This window comes from Nanorana parkeri, unplaced genomic scaffold, assembly GCF_000935625.1.
Source record: "Nanorana parkeri isolate BGI_ZX_2015 unplaced genomic scaffold, ASM93562v1 scaffold536, whole genome shotgun sequence".
Taxonomy (NCBI): domain Eukaryota; kingdom Metazoa; phylum Chordata; class Amphibia; order Anura; family Dicroglossidae; genus Nanorana; species Nanorana parkeri.
The window spans coordinates 547,052-560,836 of record NW_017306804.1 but is presented as its reverse complement, the minus strand read 5'-3'; the positions used below and the strand labels follow the sequence as shown (position 1 = coordinate 560,836).

General features: G+C 40.5%; 1 protein-coding gene across 1 annotated transcript in view; it reads left to right on the top strand.

Annotated features, from left to right (window-relative positions):
- The first annotated feature begins 8,605 nt into the window (after positions 1-8,605).
- Positions 8,606-13,785, top strand: part of GRXCR2 (glutaredoxin and cysteine rich domain containing 2) — a 16,840-nt gene continuing 11,660 nt past the window's right edge. Inside the window, exon 1 of the mRNA XM_018561650.1 lies at positions 8,606-8,945. Coding sequence (XP_018417152.1) covers positions 8,613-8,945 — 333 coding nt within the window. The 5' untranslated portion in view covers positions 8,606-8,612. The remainder of the gene's footprint in view (positions 8,946-13,785) is intronic.

The following is a 13,785-nucleotide window of genomic DNA, read 5'->3' as shown; positions in this document are numbered from 1 at the left end:
ACATGCGTTTTTTATATTTGTTTACATTTACAGGAGAACCGTCTGCTTCGGCATATGTGTTTGGCTCAGCAGAGCTATTCGGCTGCTGTACGGGCTATTGTGAATAGCCTGTACAGCAACCCTTCAGTTCGGCATAACCACAGGGCCCCGGCGGCCGAAGTGAGCCGCAGTATTAGCCAAAACTATGGCTATATCCTTCAGCTCTTTCGTGAATAACCCTCTAGGTGTCTTCATCTTGACTGAGTTGTCCGGGATTGAAGAAAAGGTGGTATGTGTTTATAGGTGAATATACATTGAAGTGATCACTAAATCTATTTTTGAGTTTATCATTATGCCTTACTGTATAGTTTCCTTTACCAAATCATTGTTTAAACTGTTGCAAAGTTTCTTACCTGGAGAAACTGCCAGTAACAGTACTTTCAGTTGCAGGCTGTCAGTACTAAGCTGCTGACTCGCAATTAGCAGCAGCCTGGTCAGCCTGCCATGCAAGCTCCTTTAGTTGACTTGGGATGCCTATTAGGAGGCATGGTTAGACCTCACAGGCAGCCCAACAACCAATTGAAGAAGTGTGCACATCAGACCAACAACCCTGCCCGTAATTGTGAGGCAGCAAGCATAGCATTGTCAGCCTGCAACAGTAAGTGCTGTTATTAGGATCTCTAGGCGAGAAACTTTGCAACAGATTCCCCCAAAAAGTATTTGCTTAAAGAAACTGTATACCTCCCTGTGTTGATGGAAACATGTCATTGACCAGGTTCTCCTTTTTATAAAATGACTTACGAACAGGGAGGCTGACCCCAATTATTTGAACGAGTGTGGTGCCCTCGGCTTGCTTCTATCGCTACAATTCCAGTGTAACTCTACCTATAACAAGTATTCTCTATTGCTCTATGGTACTGCTGCTCCATCTGCTAATGAACCTAACTGGTATATACTTGTGTGCCTGCTTTTATTCATTTTCTTGCTTACACGCATTGCACACATTGTCAAGTTTGTTCTATTGTCAATTGTTTTGTAATATGTTTTCTTTATTATAAAATTAATAAACATAACCTTAAAAAAATTATACAATAAGGCATGATATCAAACATATTGAAAAAATCGAATTTGGGTAACATACACTTGTTAACTTGTATATTTGAAGCATAACCATAGCTATGTATTTTGCAGCTGATTGAGGCAACCCTTTGTCAATTCAGCAAACTCTTCATTAAATTCCATTTGCCTCTTGTCTGTTCCTCTTAGTTCCCAACTAGCACATGCCTGCCCTTTATGAGGACAGACCGGTTTGGTTATAATACAGAACTGCTGGTGGGTAAACTGGATACACAAGGTAAAAATCTGAATTCCCAATAACCATTTTTTGAAAACTAAACTGGCATCTCTCAGAGTGTCCACAAGGAATAACCAAAGTGAAACGTATTTTAAGGAATGTGTGTCTAATTCAAGCTAATGGCCTCACTGTACGGTAAGCTCTATTTTCTTAATTAGTAGAGGGAATTCACTCAGTGAGATTGAGGTGCTTTGTTTAAGCCTTAGGCTCTATTATTTGATACTGAGCTCAAGATATTATTTATGCCTGCTACGTCTTGCAGAACAATACATGATGTTAATGAAAATATGAGGAAAAATTATAGGGTTATTTAGTTTATGGAGTGTGTTAAAATGCCTGAAGATATGCTTATCTCCCTTGGGTGAGAAAAATATTATTTACTGCTACGCACAGGTAAATATGAGTAAAAACCATGACATGGTTTATTGAACTATTGTGTAAATCATTCCCTTTTTGAAGATAAAATGTATCAGTGTTGTGGTCTGCAAACCTGAAAGTTAAGATGTAAGTTGTTAAAGCTAACACACCCTTTTTTATGTCCTATGGTAATCTATATTTTGTATGCATGCCTACAGCTGGTCATAAGCTCATAGTTCAAGGGCTAAAAAGGAAAAAAAAACAACTTAATTGTCCCATCAGGCCATTGTATTCTGACAATGCTGACAGAATCCCCATACTGTGACTGCAGTCACTGTTTGGTCAAGTATTTTTGGACCAGCTCCATCTACAAAAGTCAATTGAACAATCAATTTTTATCGAAACGTGGGGTGGCGACAGCCACAAACTGCTTGATTTTCGAATCAGCACAACTCCGCCATAATTCAAGCAGTGTATGGTCAGCTCAAATAAGAGATTACGATGTGTTGGTAAAAAACTCTTTGCTATGCTATTTCAACAAGTATATAGTGTATACTCTACATGTTACACATTACATAATATGTATTATGTAATTGAATGTATGGCAGTTATACATTACAGCGACCAAGAGACAAACTATACACTTACAGGAAATCTCTCTTTTGAGAGATATGGAGGCTTTCATTGCTACTTTGTATTCTACAAATGTTAGTTTCCTTGTTGTTATGTTTACCTTTTTTCCTCTGTACTTAGTGTCCTTTACGTGGAAAACGCATGCACATAAAGATGTCTGACTTAAAGAGGAACTCCAGAATTTTTAGGTTAACCCTTGCAGTGGGGCTACCCAAGCACTGCAAGGGTTAATTGCTCGTTTTGGTCTAGTCTGATCCTTAATCCCGCCTGGCTGCAAGACCGGTCCGCAGCCTCTTCTCCCCTGGCTCCGGATGCCCAAGCCCCGCTAATTTCACTGCAAGGGTTAACTTTTGAAAATCCTGGAGATCTGTTTAACAGATTTGCATACTCGCTCTAGGTCAGTGGGATTGATTTAGTAAAGACAAATAGCCTGTACACTTTGCATGGTAGTTTTCCCTTAGCTTAGTGAATGTGGTGAAAATTCACTTTTGCAGAGAATACCCAATCAAATGCAAAAATAATAAAAAACAGCGTTTTTGCTTGCACATAATTGGATAACGGAAGTCAGCAGAGTTTCACCTTGTTCAACTCAAATCAACCCCAGTGACTCCCAGTAAAACTGAACCCACATTGTCAGTGTAATAGCCAGACAATTAACATAATCAGAAGGTAATTGACAATGACAGCCCTCATGTGTCCCTTATGAAAGGTTTGAATAAAGTGAACCAGTGAGTTAAAGTAGACATGGCATCTTAATGTGTGCAATAGCACTTAATTACATGTTCATCTGTGCTTACCGTTTTCTCTTAGTCCCGCTGCAAAGTTCCACAACTACCAGTTGAGCATAGCATCGAAGTTCACCCAATGAAGGTTCTGATGAAGGGGGTGTGCCCCTGAAATGCATCAACCACGAGACACAGTGGTGAGGAAAGTCAGGGGAGACTGACGATAGTAGCGTGTCTGAAAAGAGATTCACTTCTTAAAGGTTCCATTGTGACAGCATTCCATGCACATTACTGCGCTTTGTCCTACGTACATTTTTAACTTTGCGGTCTATTCTAAAATAAATGATTCTTCTGGAGGTGGTGCTCTTTGTTTGACTTTTTGCAATGCAGCTTCTTGTGATGGTGTGGCAATGATGCTGCACTGCTTCTGAATTCAGAACACTCTCATGTAGGCTGTGCCAGCTTGCCCTACATGGGGGTCAAAAAATGCTGCAGAGGACATGGCTATAAGCATTGTTACTGCTGATTCACAAGCCTGTAGCTTGCCACTCAATAAATGGCCACAACTAGTATTGCTTAGTGCTTTCTGGATTGACAGCATTTCGTCAGTTGCTGAAAACCTCTCACAGAGAGCTGCAGTGTCAGGGAGGGAGAGCATGTGAGACACAAGTGAAGGACGATTTAGCTGAGTGAGAGAGGGTATGAGACTTGTCCATGATAGTAACTGGGTTGGGTATGTAGACTGTCATACAGGAGCCTTTAGTAGTATCTTAAGTAAAATGGGAGCTGCTACTGGTGACTTGCTTTCTAAGAATTAGTGCACTTCTGCAATTTGCCCTTTTGGCTTCCTAAAGAGTGACATTTTTTGCTGGAGAGTCTGCAGTACACATGCGTGGATAATGCAGAGCAAAATTTTTAAGAATTCAGGAGAAAGAAATTACCAGTGCAGTCCTCCTCTGCGAGTCGCTGTGTGTGTGTTGTGTGTGTGTGTGTATATATATATATATATATACACACACACACATATATATACACACGTATGTGTGTGTAATAATGTGACTTTAATGTCACTCTAAGTGATGCCTCCTGATCCGATCATCTTCTTTCTTCAAGTATTTTTCAGCAGTCCCTCCAGCGCTGGTGGTGGTCTGTGATCCAGTGCAAACTGCTGTTTCTTCTTGTGTTCTACGGAGTTTGTCCGATGTGCACGCTCACGGCTGGATTTTACAGCCGGGAGCGAGCGGCAGAGACAGGAGGGAAAATGTTTACCCTTTTAATTTTTATTTTTTTAAAAGCTTCTGCATATATGAACTTTAAAGAGAAGTGGGTATGTTGCGCTTGGTAAGTGAATCTATTTGGTTTTACTGTGAATAGTGAAAATAGTCACTGTATGGTTCCGTGGTGATTAGTCCAATGTGAAAAATTATTCTGCAAATATGTGAAGTGAATATAAAGTGCAGGATAAGGTGAGTGATGTCTGTGAAATAGTAAAAAAAAAATAATATATATACTATTTTCACTATTCACAGTAAAACCAAATAGATTCACTTACCAAGCGCAACATACCCACTTCTCTTTAAAGCACTTAAACACACATTGTTGCGGCTGGTGTTTTAAATCCGACTCCTAGCGCAAACTAAGTTGTTTTGAATATTCTGCATATATCTACTGTTTGCTAGCAGTAGATATATGTACAAAAATAAATAAATGCGTCTTTAATGTCACTAACATTTATTGATTGTCCCTATGAACAAAACAAATTTTCACTTTTCGAGTTCAGTTACACTTAAAGTATACATTAACTGTGGTACTCTCTTGTTTTCACATCCTTTCTTTCTATACCCTGCATTTTTAGATACAAGCACTGTCAGATTTTCTTCTGGATATGTTTAATATGACGAATACTACAGAGCAACAAGTATTCTAAAATGCTTGAATAATATCATTGAAAGCATCCCCTTACTCAGCCCTTTTGTTTTCAGACAGCTGAGTTGAGGTAACTGCATAAGCACAGATCATCTAGTCTCTGAAGAAGTATGATCATAGTCATTTTTTCATTTTGTGGTTATGAAAACAACTCATCATGCTTCATACTGCAGGATAAATTCCTAATTTGACTTCAGTGGGATTCAGATTAAATTTGCAAGACAAGCAGGCTTATTCTGTTAAACACTATGCACTTTGCATTATGTACTCTTTAATAAATATTTCCTTGGGAGTCAGAATTAAAGTTTTCATGCCTGAGCAAGCTATATTATGCACTGCTACAGTACTTTCCAAAGTCAGTTTTGTTGTTGTTACTAGAATGAAATAAACAAACCAGGTGGACGAGCAAGACATTTTTATTATCATTAAAGTGACCTTGTCATTTTCATATAAACATAATCCAGGCAAAAGGGGCCCTGTAAGAGAGAAAGGACTATACTAACACTCTCCTACCAGTAGCAAGATAGATAGGAAGATAGATACATAGAAAAAACGAATGTAATAGTCCCCGGATTGGACTGGACAAGAAAGTTATGATAGGGTCAAAATGTTTAAAGCCATTTCAAATGCTGGTTAGATCACTTACAATGGATGCTGCTTCTTGATGTTTAAAAGTTTTAGTTTCCTGCAGAATCAGCTGGTGCCCTGAGCTCTAGTCCGGATATCGTGTTTTAGAGTAGCTCCTGTCCCTTGCAGGATCCTATAGAGCCACCCACGTTAGAGAACCAGCTGATTCTTCTGGAAGCTAAAACCTTTAAACATCAAGGAGCAGCATCCATTGTAAGGGATTTAAAAGGAGAACTATGAGGCGAGTGAAAATCAATAGATCGGCAAGTGAGCAAACACATACCGCCGCTCGCTCACTTCTCGATCCTGTCCCTGCAGAGAGCCGTGAATGTCACTCACGGCTCCCTGCAGGGATTCCCCCCTCCCCTGTCTGATCCTCTAGCGCTGACTGACGGAATGGACGGGGGAGGGTACAGCTGGCTCTGCCTCTAGATAGGCACAGCCAGCTGTCACTCACGCAGCTGGGTGGAGCCAGACAGTAATGTCAGGATATGTCCCGGCTGCGGCGTCTCAGTATACCGCGAGCTGTGGCTCACGGTATACTGAGCTTTGGGTGACGGGAGGACGCTAGTTTGTGACGTCCCGTTACCCTTAGGAGAACTATGGGGAAAAGCCCTGACCCCATAGTTCTCCTTTAAGGAACTCTGGGCAAAAAAACGTGCCCATGAAGTGGGGCTAATCCCACACTGCAAGGGTTAAGTGCTTATTTTGTCTAGGGGGGTCTTTTGAGTCTTATTCGTCTTGGAGGAAATGTCTCTTCTGGAAGGTACCCCGGATGCAAAAAAGTGACATGCCATTAGGGTTTGTTGAAGTCATAGGTTTTGCAAAAAAATAAATATTGAGATCCTCTGGGTGTAGAACACTGGATTGTTCCGAATTGGTGTCAGAGGACTTGGGCAAGAACATATGGTAGTCAGCGGACATAAATTTCGGAAAGGTCTTCAATGTGGTGCCAATGAATGGGTGAATTACTAGTGTGGATCCATGGATATTCCAGTCAAGTAGTCTGGTTAATTGGCAAGCACAGTAATATTTCTGTAGGTTGAGCAGCGCAATACCCTTTCTGGTTTCAGGGCAGCAAGGAGTCTCTACACCAGGGATGAGCAAACTGCAGCTCTCCAGCTATGGTGAAACTACAAATTCCCTCATGCATCATTCTCTGGGAGTCATACCTGTGAGAATTGTGCAATGCCTCATGGGCTTTGTAGTTCCACAACAGCTGATTAGGAAAAAGTCTCCAATTCAGCTCGCTTTCCAGTTCAGCTATGTTGTCCTAGATTGTTCAAATCGAGGTTGATTTCCTGGTGAAGGGAAAATTGGTTTGACAATCCAGCATGACTTCCTGTGGTAAGGAGATGTTAAATGGCAAAGATTTACAGGGTTATTCACAAAAGGGTGAAGAGTTTGGAGAAGACAGGAGAAGTGAACAATCTAGGACAACATAGCTGAACTGGAAAGCGAGCTGAATTGGATACTTTTTCCTAATCAGCTATGTTGTCCTAGATTGGTCACTTCTCCTGCCTTCTCAAAACTCTTCACCCTTTTGTGAATAACCGTGTAAATCTTTGCCATTTAACATCTCCTATAACCCCATAAGTAATTGATTATAAAGTTGGACAAAGATTTGACATTTTCTAAAAGCGATAGCATGTTAGGCAAGGAGATCCTTGGATGGGACAGGGTGAACAACAGATCATCAGTGAAGTCTGCTAGTTTATATTCACGCTGCCCTGCTATTAACCTGCGTATATCCATGTTTGCCCTTATTTGTCTCAGAAAAGGTTCCATTCTCAACATTAAAATCCCCCCATTGTATGTCGGAGAATAGAAGCTAAGGCTTTTTTGACAGAACTGTATTTTCTGTATATAAGACATGTCTTTCCTGAACATATAACTGACATGAACTCCGTTTGGATATACGGTAGTCATGCATAGACTTATATCCTACTTGAGCCTAAGTAACACTTAGCTGTTGAGAATCTTTGCTCAATAGATTGTGTGAATATTCACTTTCATTATCTGAGCATGTAAAAAAGCCAAATTCTGTTTTTCTTAAATCTGTACATAATTACATAATTGAAGTAAATATTCACACAATTTATTGAGTAAAGATTCTCAACTCCTTTTCTTAATTTAGCCCACTTGTATACCTGTTCGCGTTTTTGGCATTGCTGCTCTGCCTAACCCAACATAGACTGGAGAAATTCTTGCTCTAAAGAATTCAAGATAATTTTTATCCAAAGTAAAAGAGCTGTATCGTCGTAATCTATAAAATCTTGCTAGCATGCGAAGGGTTACCATTATTGGCTTTATTTACTTATTAGAGCATATACACTATAACAGATTTGTGAGAGAGAAAAAAGGGCAAGACTGCAGAAAGAAATTGCAGTCTATTGAGAAAATTTACACTGAAGCACATGGGAACTGATGTTGAACTAAATTACATGCAGCTTGTTCATTCTGAATTAGCCTTTGTTAAGACTCAATTCAGCAAAATACATGTCACGAATTCATAGATATAAACTCAGGAAACAAACAGCTTTGGAACTTTGTCCAAAAAGTGTATATGAAGCTTAAATCCAAATGGAAAGGCAACTGGTGGGACATTCCTCCCTGTCCAGCATACAAATAAATATTGATTTTCAGATCATAGTCCCCTATTTAAAGGGATCTGAGGCAGGGAATGCCAAATAAGCCCTGTAAATAATAGCTTTATTCCATATTTGGCCTGTTGCTTCTGACCTGTTTGTAAACTGACTCACCTAAAGGAAGCAGAGGCAAAAGGTGCCACATTCATCACCATGTATATACGATTACTTCTCCTATGAGCATTTATTAATACTTAATAAGGTGGTATTGAGTCTGAAGTTACATGAGGATCTTCAGCCTTTTGTGAATTATTTATCATTTGCAGGAACAAATAAAGACAAAGTACAGGGAAGCTGTATAAACACACAGGTATGTGTATTTACTGCAGAATTAAATAAATAAAACACAGAGAAAACCTTTCTATGGATGAGCTTCAGAAGAAATTAAGCCAAAGATATGCGGAGAGACCCCGGAAGGTGAGATTTAAAATTTCTTCTGCATACAGTGGCCGGGTATTGAAACAGGTCTTTGAAGATGGCCAGGAACTGGAGTCCCCAGATGAAGAGTATCCTCATAGATTTCTACATGACAGCTTTGATACATCAGAACATTACTTCAGCTCAGGAGACGCTCATCCACAATTTTACCCAACAGCTCGACTAACAGCCCAGAGGATAAGTGTCTTCAGAGATGGTACTTCCTACAGACTTTCAAGTGACCCGCTATTTTCTGGCAGCCATGAACCAGAAAAGAGAGTAAGTCTCATAGCAATATTGAGTAACTGATTGGTGCATTACTATATGTATGAATGTCTTCCCGATTGTATTCTGTACTATAGAAATGCTATGTTTTATGTGCAACTGAAAGGCAATAATAAACTAGACTATGACTAAAGTATGAGGAAGTGTAAAGTTCATCACATTTAAAATAAGAACTGTGTTTCCCATATAAAGCAGCAACACATTAAGCCAAAGACTGTACATTGCTTTCAAATCTGCCTATTGACTCCTGAACTGAACCTACTGTCCCTTGAATTTGTCTATTTCTAGGAGAGAATTATGACAGCAATAGGTAGTTTGATTAGTACGGCTAACTGACAACTCAACTTTTACATTATTTGAGAAATAAAATTGATTGTGGATTAACAAGAAATATAAAAGTGTTGAAACCAAGAAGGTGTATGATATAAGAGAGGATAGCAGATATACTATGTCAAAATATAGTAGCAATGTTTGTTTTCAGCTATTAGAAAAATTCTGTTGTCTTAAAGTGTAAGTCAAGCCATAATTGCAGTACATCTCTGCAATACATGTACATTTCCCCATATTTATCCTTTTATAGATCCTGAAAATACAGAGAAATACCTATTGATCTGCCAGAAATACATTCATCTCTTAACCAGTTGACATCCGCGGTGTTAAACCCCCTTCCCATCCAGGCCATTTTTCAGTATTCAGCGCTGCGGTACTTTAACTGACATTTATTCCGTCATGCAGCGCTGTACTGAAATGAATTTTATACCCTTTTTTGGGGACAGATAGAGCTTTCTTTTGGTGGTATTTATTCACCACTGGGGGTTTTATTTTTTTACTATATTAAGGAAAAATTACCGAAATGTAAAAAAAAAAACAGTTTCCCCTATATTAAATGATAAAACATTTATTATTACCCAATTTTTTGGTAAAATATAAAAGATGGGGTCACGTCGGGTAAAAAGACACTAAACATGTCAAGCCTTAAAATTGCGTGCGCGCGCGAAACCTCAAAAAACGATAATACCCAAAATTGGCCCTAGGCGACGCTTTAAAAGCTGTTACCGCTCATCAGTTTAGTGTTATCAGTGATTGATGGCCCTAAAATGATTGCTCTCACTGCGACGTTCGCGGCGATATGTAACATGTGTAGCGCAATTGTAATTTTTGCGCGCTGGGGCACCGGACGCGTATTTACGTTTATAGGCGCGTAAACGTGGGGGTGGGGGAGTTAAACATTTTGGGGGGGTTTTTTCCCCTTTTTTTATATGTGGCTTTTATTTTTTTTTTGCTATGGACCCGCCGATCGCCTATATGTGAAACACCCGGTAACGGGTGTGTGCATTTAGCGGGTCTTTTCTGCCCGTGCGTGCCCGCTAGGGGGCGCGCGCGAGCAGAAAAAAATTGCCGTCTGGAGACGGCAACCCGCAGATGCTGCAGTGCCGTCCGTCCGTTTTTTTACTACGGGCGGACGGCAAGAGGTTAAGCCCTGTTGTAGGTTAGCAACACAACGGGGGCAGTTATCAATTCTATTGCTTGACAAAGCAATGCTAAATAGGGGTAGTGAGACAAAATGTGGGGCAGATTATAAGGTTATAGTATGAATCATAAATTCCTTCCTCAGATGCTCCATAGTAAGACTGCCTGACCCTGATCACTTCTTAATTATGCAACAGTTTAGAGTGAAAATATGTTGCATCTTCAGTAATCTGTCTCAGAACTTTGCAAACTGTCGTACTTGGTTGCCCAGACACCTGGGACTGTACACCGGTCGCAGAGACTTTGCTGAACAAGAGGCAGCTTGATTTGTGACTAATTATGTAGCTAATTTGCTTGATGTCCTCCACAGTATTCTCGTGGCCTGAGTGCATTAGTCCTCTACCATTCTCGGATTTCTAAAACATAAAAAGGACAATGATTCTGTAGTCCATTAGAGAACAGGAAAGGCTAAATAGCCTCTTTTAGAGAACACTGGACATATGCAGTGGACACAACACATCTCTGAATTCCTGACAAGGTCAACAAGTGTTTATTTGCACTTATCAAACAGATATAACACATTGTTTGTAACTGTATATTTAACAGACCAAAAAGGGAAACATTTTTAGAAAATAATTACTTACCTGTAAAATCCTTTTCTTGAAGCTTATTAAAAAGGAACACAAGATGTTCATAGACAACTGGGTTATATTTCTGTTAACAGAAGAATTTGACACTACTCCAACTCCCAGAATGCCTCGGTTTTGTGGCAAAGCAATAGAAGAGTGGGTCATAAGACAGAGGGTGATAAACCTGTGTTTTTTAATGGACACCAAAAAATGATTTTACAGGCAAGTCAAAAATGATTTTTTCTTAACCATTCTTTAAGTCACACAGGATATTTAGAGACAACTGGGATATCCCAACGTGCAAATGAGGGATGGGCAACACAGTAAACGTGTCAGCAAACCCACAAAAGAGTGAAGAAATTTGGAAGACCTGTAAGTCAAATAGCTGTCTTAGGGCCTTAATTCCGAAATTGGCATCAGCAGAGGCCTGAACATCTCCCTAGTAGCACTGGCTGCGAAGATGTGCTGGTTGAGGTGAAAGGAAGAAAGGCGGCCCTAGGCTTCAATTCAACCATATCCATAAGGAAAGGTTCCTTTTGACATAAGGCCACCAACTCAGAGATTCGCCTCGCAAGTTGACGGGGACAAGAAAAAAAAAAAAACACCTTGAAGGTATGAGTAGATAGGGGGATATCCCTGATCGCCTGTAATGGCTGTATCTGGAGGGCCGACCAAACCAGGTTGAGATCCCATGGAGCCACAGGTGTGCGCACAGATAGAACTATGTGTGTGTGAAATGCTGCACAGAGGCCTTGGTCAAGGAATGAAAAGCAAGGGGTCTCTGAAAAAGAATAGCTAAGGCTGAAGGCTTTAGCTCAAGGTCAGATGAGGGTCCAGACCAGATGAGAAAGGCCAGAACACGTCCCACGGAGTACTTCTTAGGTATCTTGTACCATGTGAAATACACTTTTCAAGTGGAATGGTCCTCGTGCCAGAGGTGGATATCCTAACCTTCTGGATTGTAGAGATAACATTCCTATGGGCCCCACCCCTTAGGAACTGGACTTCAAGCCATCCACCATAAAGCAGGATAGCAAACTGGTGATCTGGAAGAGCCCATGCAAAGTCTGCCAGGAGTCGGGCAAGGTTCACATACCATTGCTGCATGTGCCAATTCGGGGAACGAGAATCATCTGGATGCCCTCCATCTTGATGCTGCAGAGTAGAGGAGAGAGCATAAGATGTGACAATGCATAAATCAGGCTAAAATTATCTAACGGTGTAACCGGAACATACACTGCTACGGCCAGAGGATCCTTGATATGAGGGACACAGGAACTAACCAATAGTTACGAACATCTCTGGACCACATATTTTCCCACCTAGGGAATCTGCAATCAGGCAACAGGAGTAATGCATCTTCCAGTGAACAAAAGTAATAAAATGATTATTTCCTTGCGAGGAAGGAAAGGTTGCATACGTGAACAGAACCACCACTGTATAAGGAGGCAAATATTCAGATGCAGGGATCTGGAAACAAGAGTCCTGCATGGAAACAGTGTATACACCACCAATGCTGTCCAGGGTACGGAGGCCAGCATCAGTAAGTGACAGGTGGAATATTTAATTTCCTCCTGAAAAGAGGGAATTACATACTCTTTTTGAAGTGCAGCAGGAATCAGTTTAACGGACTGACTCATATAGAGATTGCTATACGATTTGGGAAGCTGTCTGTTCAAAAAAACAAAGACCTAAGAGTAGGAAAATGGATTCATCCCCTTGAAAAGGATTCCCAAGATGAGATGAGGCAAGTATCACTCAGGGACAGTGCAAAAATAAAGTATGATAACAGAGTTCCCATCAATCGCGCAATCCCATAAATGGCATAGTACATGCTATACTAAAAGAGTAGAGAGTAGATGGCATGTCATAAAAAAGGAACTGCCAGAATCTAAGGCACTGACAAATTTTAGTGAGAAGTTATTTAGCATTCCATGATGTGGGAGCTAGGAAGACAAGGAGCACTAGTGTCAGCGTAAGAGTCAGTGCTGTAGCAGAATCCCAACATTCCTGGAAATCTCAATATAATCAGTTCCATATTTAGAGAAAAACAGCAAGAAACTGATGTTTGTCAAGCTTATAAGTTGATAAGCCCCACTTGAAAAAAAATATGAAATCAAGGAAGTAGATACCTGGTTTCAGGGTCGAAAGTAGAATGCTACAGGTTGAAGCCTGAGCAGTCAAACAAACAGAAGAAACTTCCAAGACACACAATAAAATAATGTGACAAATGGAATAATGGAACAATAAGCCACTGGTAAAAGTGGGGGTATACCTCTAAAGAGAAGTATTATGGCTGCAGTCTGCTGTTCACATGGGAGACAGACTTTGCCTATGAGATATTACAACTGTACTAGCTGAAACCTTGGGTTCTTCTGCTTCATTAAAAGATCACCTGTATTGAAGCGGGCACCCAGAGAATCAGGTGGTTTGTACATGCCACTGTTAAGTGTATGACCAAAAAGACATCTTCCCTTAAACAACAAGTGAATAAGTCATATTTTCTACATCCAAGGCAGAAAGTCAAAGTGCACTAAGAGGCTGCCAAAACTAAAGTGATGGGCTTCCGACAGTTGCTCAACATATATGTAGAAACAATATGGTTCATTGTTACTTTCATTATGTCACATACAGGGGCGGACTGACCATTCGGGCAGTCGGGCACGGCCCGAGGGCCCGTGGCCAGTAGGGGGCCCGTGTCCCCCTGCTCCCCCATTACACTTTGCCATTTTGTT